The 10,450-nt window shown below is 46.3% G+C and overlaps 1 protein-coding gene across 2 annotated transcripts in view; it reads left to right on the forward strand.

Moving 5' to 3' along the window:
* RCAN2 (regulator of calcineurin 2) overlaps positions 1-10,240 on the forward strand; it is a 266,392-nt gene extending 256,152 nt beyond the window's left edge. For both annotated transcript variants that reach the window (XM_028097869.2, XM_028097870.2), the window contains one exon: positions 7,642-10,240. In XM_028097869.2, coding sequence (XP_027953670.1) covers positions 7,642-7,802 — 161 coding nt within the window. In that variant the 3' untranslated portion in view covers positions 7,803-10,240. The remainder of the gene's footprint in view (positions 1-7,641) is intronic.
* The last annotated feature ends 210 nt before the right edge of the window (positions 10,241-10,450 follow it).

Here is a 10,450-nt window from a genome sequence, read left to right on the forward strand (position 1 = left end):
GAGCTGAGCCGTTTCCGTTCTTTTCCCCTAAGTTGTCACTCTGCTTCCACTGGAGAGGAGTAAGAAAGCGGCCACAGAGAGAGGTCCCAGGTGGCTTGCTCATGCAACTTCATCCATAAGGAAGGAAGGATGGAGACTGGTGTGGTATCCAGTCTAATGTAACACGTGAGCAGAGAAAAGAGGATAAAGCACAAGCAATTCATTTCGACTAAAGTTGTAGTGGCTTAGCTTGCTTCTGAGCAAAGAGAACTTGTATGACCCATGACTTATCAATTGCCACATAACAGACTATCCTGAAATGAAGGCCTTAAAACAAGAACTATCTTTTTTTTTTTTTTTTTTCTCACAAATCTTCTATTTAGGCAGGGCTCAGGGGGACACCTCACCTCTGCTCCATGCAACATTGCTTGGGCACCTCAGCTGGAGACTGGCAAATCAACTTTCCAAGATGGCTTACTCACATGGCTGGCATATCGGTGTGGCTGTTCGCTGAAAGCTCAAACAGGTTGTAGGTGAGGGACCCTGGTTCCTCTCCATGTGAGCCTCTTCATTGGCTGCTTGCGCTTCCTTACAACATGGACACAAGGTTCTAGGAATGAGCATCCTGACAGAGCAAGGTAGAAGCGCGTGTGTTTTTGCGACATAACCCAGAATTCATACTGATTACTTCTGCCACAGTGTATTAGTGAAGGCAGTCAGAAAGGCCTGTCCAGATTTGAGGGGAGAGGACACAGTGGGAACAATCCTCCATGAAGAACAGGCAGGGTTATTGAAGAGTAATGATTAGGAAGAAATATTATGGCCGTCATTGGGAAACACAGTCAATCCACTAAGACCCTAACTTTCCTATTGAGAATTCACTTTCAGTATGAGAGATAATAAAATTAAGGCCAGAAGGAAAGATAGAAAATTTTTTTCCAGAGTCCCAAGCTACCATAAGAGATGTAAGTCAAATCACTTTATAATATATAGCCCTTTTCTTTTCATAATTGATTGTTATCTTTTGAGATGATTCACTGTCAAGGAGACCATGCCTAGAATAACTACCAATTGGCCAGAACAAAAAGAGGCAAGATGTTCCTCTTTAGCTAGAGAACAAATATTCACTAAATGTAAGTTGCCTTAAGGACGTATTAAAAGTAAAAGTTAAACCCAGCTACCTCTCAGGAGTGTCTCTTGTCAAACATGACCCAGTGGGAGTCAGAACGGGCAGCGCCGGAGCGTGATTATGAGCACATTCTTTGAGGTCTGACGGGCCCGAGTTTGAATCCTGGCTCTGTCATTTACTTCCTCTGTGATCTCAATTTCCTCTTGCATCAACTAGACAGGATGCCACCCACAGTACAGAGCTGTCGTCGTCATTAAATACCCAGTTGATGTGAAGTACTGAGAGCTGTGTCTGGCATTTAGTAAGGGTGTGGGAAATAGTCGTTGTGATATTTAAAGCAGATGGCAAGTTTCCACGACACCCCCTGTGTCCTAGCCCTGCCAGCACACTGAAAATTGGGTAAATACTTGCACTTACTTGGTTTTCAGCTTAGCTGAAAATCTAAAACTTACACATCTTATACACTAAGAGAAAAATTGACATGGCGAGTACGTAGTGGACATTGTACAAGTAAACAGCCAAGGTTGGGGCCTTTCATAAGTCAGCAATGTATTTATTGAGCATTTACTTGTACATGAAGCTGAAGCCATCACTGAAACCACCACTTTAGCAGCTTAGAATATAAAACATCACCAGATGAAACAACTAATGTATAATGTAAAAGGTGATATGATTAGGCATTACAAATAAATGATTCAGAAAAAGAAAGAGATCTCGTTTAAAATCAATTTAAGAGTTGGTTCCTTCTCATGGGGACACAAGCGTGGAAAAGATGGGGAGAGAGGAACTTACCGACGGAGGGATGGGCAGTATCGAAGAGAGCAAAGGTCATTCCATCTTGAAGGTCAGAATTTATGACACTCCCCTGTGCATTTGAACTGAGGGACTCACCCTTCTTGCTGTTTACAGCCGCGACTCCACCGAGTAGAAGCTCTTTGGAATTACTCACCTGCTTAATTCTTCAGCTGCTTTGTGGTGTGACTAGATGAGTTCATCACATTGAAAACGGAAAGTTATTTGGGGCAGCAGCAGCACTGATGACCACGTCACCTTAAATCATCATGTCATGCATCTCAGGAGGGCTTTCTAATGTATCTGACAAATATTTATTTCGTAGCGTCAGTGTGGTTGTTATTCCCATTTTGCTGATGAGGAAAACAGGCACAGAATGTTATGTGTCTCTCAGCCTCACGCCACTACTACTACGTGATGAGGCGATGTCCCCAAATGTTGTTTTAGGAAGCTTATTCTGACAGGGAAGATTAGTTCCTATGGTGGGGAAACCAGCTGAAAGTCGTCGGGGTGGGAGGAGGTGAACTGTGAATGGGGGCATTACGAGCAGGAGGTTGTGAGGGAGCCTGTGGAGAAATGTTTCAAAGCAGTACTGAATAACACTCTGGGGCATATTAAGTACCAGGGATGGAAGGCAGAGGAGCTTCCAGGATGACCAACTCTACGGACTGGCACCTAGAAGACGGAACCTCCCAGAGAAATGTGATAGCTGGAAAGGAAACATAGAGGGACAGGGAACGTAACTAGTTCTACTTTGGATATGTGAGTTTGGAGAAGAGTGGGAGATTTTTGTAGAGATGCCCATATAAGGCCAGATGCAGGTGTGAGTTCAGGCTGAGGACATACCACCTTGTAGAGACAGACATTGAGAGCTCATGATGCTCTAGAGAGAGACTCTTCAGAGAAGAATGGCAGCCATGCGAGGCATAAAGCAGACCATCACCTCATGCCTGCTCAACTCTCCGGTCTTTTGAAAGCCTCTGGGACGGGGTTCCATCTTCTGGAGCTCCAGCTCACATGAGGACCTGCCCAAGGAAAGGAAACCCTTTCCTTCTATCTCAAGAGTTTTCTGATTAGGAATGTGAACCGTCTCGGCTCTGCTGTCATGTGCATAAATATAGCTTTGTAACCTCTCCCTGCCCGTACCACATCTCATTATGCTGATTTTTAGAGACCGTGCATAATCACAGTGGTTATTTTAGAGAGAATTCAAGAAGGGCCCAACTCCTGGCCCACAAGCCAAGGGTGGCAGCGTGATGGGGAACCTCCGGGGGTACTCGGACCAGCGGTCACCCACACACGTCATCTTGTCCCCCAGCCCCCTGCTCAGAACAGGGGTGTGACCGTCCCCCTCCTGAGAGCAGGAAGCAGCCCTTCGACACCTCCACTTCCTCCAGACTTGCAGGAATCGGGACGTGGCGGAGGGTTAGAACACAGACATAAGGATTGGGAGTGTCATGGGTGACCCTCCGCTCGTCCTTTCAAAGAAATGCTCCACTGGCGATGCTCCGTGTAGTGTGGCAGCACCAGCCCACCCTGAGGGGACAGGGCCCCCACGGGCTCCTTGTCCCCTGCCAAGCCCAGTTGGTCACCCTGCAGGGTGACAGCATTGACGTCAGCCCTCATGGTAGAGGAATTAGCTGAAGCCCAAAGGGAAAGAGAGGCTAAAAAAAGAAAACTTCAACCCAGCCACACCAAAGCTACTTCTTTTTATTTTGTGGGGCTCTTAGCAGCTGTTGAGCTTTGCTGGATTTTGATAGTAAGAAAGTTTCCAAAAATAGAACAGTGAAATGTCAGAGTTAATGGGATCACAGCAATAAAATAGCTCTACTACTAAGCAGCCTGACTGACTTTGTTAGCTCGACGCGCTCCACAACGTGAGTTGCCCAGCATCTTTCCCGCCCCATCCTGAGTGTGCCCTCAGCACACCGACTGGAGAGGAAAGCGCTCAGGTTTGAATTGGTAAACACATTGCAACTAGAGGTATCTTTAAGGCAATGTTCTTTATCCAAGCCAGGGCGAACAAATGGCTTAATTAAAAGGCTAGCTTCATGAAGTATATTTTACTACAATATAAACATAAATATAAATATATATATAAAGCCAGCTTCTTGCCGACAGATGAGGAAAGGGGCAGGGTGTCTGGTCAGCCCCCTAGCTGGGGTCCCCGCTGCCCCCCCTTCACCCCCCGCCCCGGCCCCACCATCTGCAGGCTCGCTGCAGGCAGATTAACTACCATGGATGGAAGGCAGAGGAGCTTCCAGGATGACCAACTCTACGGACTGGCACCTAGAAGATGGAACCTCCCAGAGAAATGTGATAGCTGGAAAGGAAACATAGAGGGACAGGGAACGTAACTAGTTCTAGTTATGTTCTCTTCTGTCTCTCCTGTCGTCCCGAGACCACCACCACCTCACCCTGCATCACACCCAGCAAGGCGCCGGGCTCCAGCAGCCACTCCGGTTTCCTCTCTAAACCGGGAGAACTTCGAAGAAATCCCGTTTGCAACAAGAATGACCTCACCATGTGTTTACTCTCTTTCTCCGTCTCTTGTTGGAGAGCGTCTCTCCTTCAGAATTGCAAGGCATCCCCAAAGGAAAGAGAACATTTTGGAAACCGCAGATACGATGAAACTCATCACCGTTTCCTGTGGAAATTCGAGGGGCTTGTTGCTCTCCCAGAAACAGATGAGAAAGAAGACCACTGATGAAATCGTGCTGCTGGCTGGGGGTGGCCATGGGGCTGATACGGAGTCCCTGCTGCTTTTCCTTCCTGCGTCCTCAGCTCCCTACCTCTGCCCTTGACCTGTGCTGTTGGCCCTTTCCCATGAAAAACTGACGATGCAGAATGGAGGGAGGGAGGAGGCAGGTTAGGTGCAGGCCAGCACCCCAAGCGGGATCGCAGCCTCCTGCCGGCCACACAAACCCGTGTAACACCGGCCGCCCTGAAACATAGGGAAGTGCGTCGGGGCGGGGGACAGTGCTGGGTTCCAAAGGAGATGTCACCGAGTCAGAATTTGCAGCTTTGCAGCCTCATCATACCAGTACACTCTGTTATTTATTTATTAATTCATTCATTCATTCATTCATTCATTTATTGGGGGGGGGGGGCCGCGGGAGAGGGAAAGAGAGAATCTTAAGCGGGCTCCCTGCCCCGCGCAGAGTAGGACATGGGGCTCGATCTCACCACCCTGAGATCATGACCCAAGCCGAAATCCAGAATCCGACATTCCACCGACTGAGTCACTGAGGAGCGCCTCCAGTAAATTCTGATTTTAACAAGCACCTCCAGTAAACTGTCAGAAATTTGAGAAGCGCTGCTCAAAGATGCCGTCAACCAGGTCTCTGCCCAGTTGGGGCCCGGCGCTTTTTAGGCAAGAGCTGATGTCCTGTAGATTCCGCTCCTTGGCAATAAATAGCTGAAGCGGTTCTTTTCCCTCGACATTTTGATAAACGGGACAAAATGCTTTAAAGGAGAACGGAACACAATTCAATGAGCTGTAAATAGCGTTGCTAGGTCCACCACAGCCGTGCACATAGGCCTTAGAAGGACTTCAGAGGGGATCAAGGAAGCAAAGCGGAGCTCCAGTGACTCAGGCAGGTGTCTCTTTCCTGGTTCTTCTCCGTAACCCGTGGTTTTGTCACTGTCCTCTCCTGAATCCAAACTGGTCCACTTATGCCAGAGATTTCATACTTGCTGCCACAATTCTCTCTACCTACAAGTTCACCAAATCTAGACTTTAAATTGCAGGGTCTTTAGGAGCCATATTTCTATGGCTCTGGCTAGTTCGGTCCCTCTGGCTACTACCAATATCCAGCGAAATCCTGGAGCTGAAACACTCCATTTCTGTGAAATATCCCTGCCCTCACCCAGGAAAGCCTTTGCTCTACACCCCAGGATGTCAAAGGTGGTCCAACAAGGATTTCTCGGACTCTTGACAGAAAGAGAACACTCTAAGCAGCACATGGCTATATTAGTTTGCTAGGCCTGCCACAAAACCAAGTACCGAAAACTGAGGGGATTAAAAAACAAGAATTAAAAAAAAGAAATTAGGGGCGCCTGGGTGGCTCAGTCGGTTAAGCATCTGCCTTCGCCTCAGGTCGTGATCTCAGGGTCCTGGGATCGAGTCCCAAGTCGGGGGCCCCTGCTCAGTGGGGAGCTTCTGCCACTCCCCACCTGCTCCTTCTCTCCCTCTCAAATAAATAAATAAAATCTTAAAAAAAAAAAAAAAAGTTGCAAGACATCACAGCAAAGGACATTCCAGATAGTTACAGATTTTATCTTAAGCTTTTAGTATGTGCAGGGCTATCTGACCTTAATCTTATCGGAATCAGGGAGGTGTTTTTTGTTTTTCTAATGTTTACCTTTGGAATGCTCCTTCTTGGTTTCCTTTGTTTGTTTGTTTTTTAACGAAGCAGACTTACAATGTGTGCTCAGGGCAGAAATACAAGCCCACGCTTTGAGGTTTTGCCGAGTCATTTTGGCCTTGGTAAATGTTAAAGGATAGCTTCCCTGGGAGACCAGGAGCAGAGCCCACAAACACTAAAGTCGGAAATTTCCTTTATCAGTAGGTATGAGGATGCGGCTGTCGTGACTGGTAAGAGATTGTGCAGGGTCTCCTGTCCTAATCTGAGAAACAAGGATTTGATCTGGTGAGACCTGGAAAGCCACTGACCAGGAGGATGTCTGGGAGACACTGCGTTTAGATTTTCCCCATTTGTGAAGGATGGGGAGTGAAGGGCGGGATGTCAGGGGAAGGTGAAGATGAGTATGTCAGCAGTTAAGTTGAGAAGTGAAAAGCATGCAGATGGAGAATGCTCCCTCCTCCTGCCTGACCACCCGGAGGTCTTCTACTTGTCTTTTAGACCTAAGTCAATTTCACCTCCGCCAGGAAGTCTTTCAGTGTTACCTTCTCCTTACAATTTGGTGCCATAGTCCTTGGCATCTCTTGCCACGCTAGCGCTTACCATGGTATTTTGTAATACTTCCTGTTTCTGCATGTGGCCACTGGCCTGTGCTCTTGCGGTAGACACAAATATTTTTTAGTGTGCCTGTAGCCTTTATCACGGCAATAGGCCAGAACATGGGGAGTGCTCAGTAAATACCTTCTGAAGTGAAACAAAGACAGGAAGCCAGCCGGCTAACAGCCATTTGGCTATAAGATGAGCCAGTCAAGAAGGACAGACTCTTGGAACTTGAAGGGACCTTGACAGTCATCTAACCCCCGTCACCCAGTAGCCACCGCAAATCCCGGACAAGGGATGATCCTGCCTTAGTCCATCCTGGGGCAGCTCTTACTACTAAAGAGTGTGGCTGGAGGACACTTCAGAGACTGCCCTGGGGAGAAGGTGAAGAAGTGAAGCCATTGGGCCAAGGTCACTCAGCAATTAGCAACCGATGATGGGAAACAGAAGAGAAACCGAGAACTAGCTGCCAGACCCACTCAGCCATCACCACGATCCCGTGGGCTGTCGCTGTGACCGTGTGGAAGTTTACAGTTGAGGAGGCGGAGGCTGCGAGAGAGTGAGTGGCCCGTTGCAGGTTGTCCAGTTGATAGGTGGTAGAGATACAGGGACCGAGCGATCTCACTCCATTTTGCGATGCCCCGTGCCGTTCCCGGATAACACCCGGGTTTCCTGAGACCCTGTAAAATGTTCTCCTTACTTCCAGAACAGACGTTGCCAAAGAATCTGCTTTGAGCTCCCTTCCCCTTTATCATCCCCCTTTTTCTTGCCTTTCAGGAGAGAAGTACGAGCTCCATGCAGGAACTGAGTCCACCCCAAGTGTCGTCGTGCACGTGTGCGACAGTGACATAGAGGAAGAAGAGGATCCAAAGACTTCCCCAAAGCCAAAAATCATCCAAACCCGGCGTCCCGGCCTGCCACCCTCCGTGTCCAACTGAGCTCACCGCTCCGCCTCTACCATAATACCTGTCTCCTCTTTATCATGCTTTCTTGCCCTCTGTTGGTTGTTTGTCGAAAAAAAAAATAATTGCCTTTCAATCCCTGGGTGTTTGGTTGTTTGAGATTCCTTCCTTGTAATCAAGCCTCTCGGACAAAAGGGCTAGGAAAAGGTGATAAGTTTCCTGATCATATCATACTCATATCATCGAGTAATAATCCATTGTTTAGAGGGTTCTAGGAAAAAAAGGTAGTATTTTCTTATCAAAGTCTCAGCACAGCCTATATCTTCATTCTCTCATGTTGAGCCAAGCCAGAGACGTCAGTAACAAATAGCACTCGTGTTGTTTGTGATCTGTTTCGGTCCCAGTCCTGACGTGTGTGCATTGTTTCTTCCTGGCCACTTAAGTAGGACCATACGTAAACTTGACTTTGACTGCATGAGGTATCCCTGTCTGGTCTCACTCAGTCCTCTGCACCCCAACATTCCCAGGACATGCATGATCACCAGCATTTATTTTCGTGATTCGAGGATAGACTACAACTCACAGATTGTCAGCATCCAGCCATGTCCTATCTAGACTAGAAAAATGATCAGCAGCATCCAGCTCAACAAGTCTGGGTATATCCACTATTTTGAGTCAGTACTTCATAGCTCTATTAAAATTCCTGGAGGCAACACTGAGCTTGGCCCCAAAGATATTCCTCCGTAGATTTTGAACACCACCTCCGTAGAGTACTTTCCCAGACTCAGGGGGGAGGCTTGTCCAGGGTGATAGAGACCGATTTCAGACAAACCTATTTATTACAAAAGTTTCATGGTGTCTGAATGATTGTTTTTTCTCTTTGTATATTTGTACAAATGTTTCAGCTGTGCTTTTAAAATCTGGATGTTTTTTATTTAGTGATTGTTCAGCCATTAGCTGCTTAAAAACAATATGTGCATTGCTTATGAATGCATTCATATACTAATACAGATAATCTGATAATATTACGCTCTATTATGGATAATGCTGAATTTTGGAAGGGCACAAAGCTTCTCCTGCCAATATATAAATGATTAGCCAACATCTTTGCTATCAAGAACACTTGTTTTTAAATAAAGTGAAGAGGCAAGTGTCCGTCGTAGACAATTTGGATGAAGCTAGATCGCCAGAATGTAGCGGCCACTGAGTATTTGAAAAAGGAAAAGGATGGTAGATCAACAAACATATACCAATCCTACTCATGCAATGGCCATGTTGCTCAAAAACATTTGTTTTCGTCACATGTGATATTTCTATTTCTGTAGCCCGAAGTGCATTACCGAAGATACACCTATAAAACCATTACCTTCTGCTCTATGTGCAAGGCCTCATCTCCTCCTGTACATTAATGAATTACTTTAGATGCAAATGCCAGTTACAAGGGAGTGGGGAAATACTTTCATTACCCAAGCCTCAGAAAAACACGCGAGAACAGTAACACAGCCATCTTACGGAAGGATTGTTGTGGTTTTTGACTAAGGTGTACGTTAGTTTCATCAGAAACTTACAACAGACTGATCACTCAGAAATTAAAAGTCCGTTCTACTGTGAATATAGCAATATTGTACTGGACACAGTACAGGTGAAACTGAGGACAGCGTTGCTTGTAAAACCCTGAGTCTCCATGAGAAGAAATGCAGGCTCCTTTTAAAAATAAAATCTGAGGAGTGTATAATAAGCAAATGCTTTGACTTGACTTTGCTGTGGAGGTTTTTGGTTTTTCATTAGCAAAAGAAAGATTAGACTTAAAAGTGGAGGAATGCTGCCCTCTAGTGGAGGAAATATTTTCTGAGCTCTTGAGACTGAGGGAGAACGGCCGCCTTCAGCCAGCCGTTTTGTGCTGACCCTCTTCGCAGGCTTCTGGGCGTCATTTGACTTTTTAAGCTACTCAGAGTTTTCAGAACGCAGGTTCTAAAGAAACATGGATGAGGAAAACGTATTTGGAAATAATTTTTTAAGTGTTTTAAAGCAGATACCATCAGTCATTGCCAGCCGAATTTAGCCAAAGTTGAAATGACCATCCTGTGTAGTCACAAAATAAAAACACAGTGGAGTGGATGACCTAAGTGGTTAGTCTTGGTGAGATTTACTGCAAAGTTTCCATGTTAATCTGTCTCAGGTTAAGTAGTTCTTTCATTAGGTTGGGTTTGGGGAGAGGGAAAGAGAAACTTTTCCCAGGAGAGTGGTAAGAAACGGGGAGTCCTTGGTTTCCGGGGGGCCTCTCTGCACTGTGAAAGTCAGAATTGCCTCAGCATTTCCATGACGCACCTTATGCAAACCTCTTTAGCACTACTTTCCGTTTGAAAAGTTTAAATATGGAGGGGAAGGGGGAGATTTCCACCAACTGAATCATTTGTGCATGTGTATAGCTCAAAAGAGCTTAGACTTCAAATATACCTGGTGAATGACTCTTGTCCGTGTAGTATAATTTCTGTGCTGTCCGTCTGAGCTATTTTTGAGTGGTAATTGTGGAAGAGTGCAATTCAGCCTATAGTCTTTCTAAAAAGTTACCAACAGATGGGATTAACTTAGCTCAGTGCTTATTGAAAGGAGCGAAGGGGGAAGCTGGTTGGCAGCCATCTCACGAAGGAACGGGAATTTGAGCAAGGTCTGAAGGGATGGGT

The sequence above is a fragment of the Eumetopias jubatus genome, unplaced genomic scaffold (genome assembly GCF_037043125.1).
Source record: "Eumetopias jubatus isolate StellerSeaLion01/CBP00866 unplaced genomic scaffold, mEumJub1_p1.0 scaffold_6, whole genome shotgun sequence".
Taxonomy (NCBI): Eukaryota; Metazoa; Chordata; class Mammalia; order Carnivora; family Otariidae; genus Eumetopias; species Eumetopias jubatus.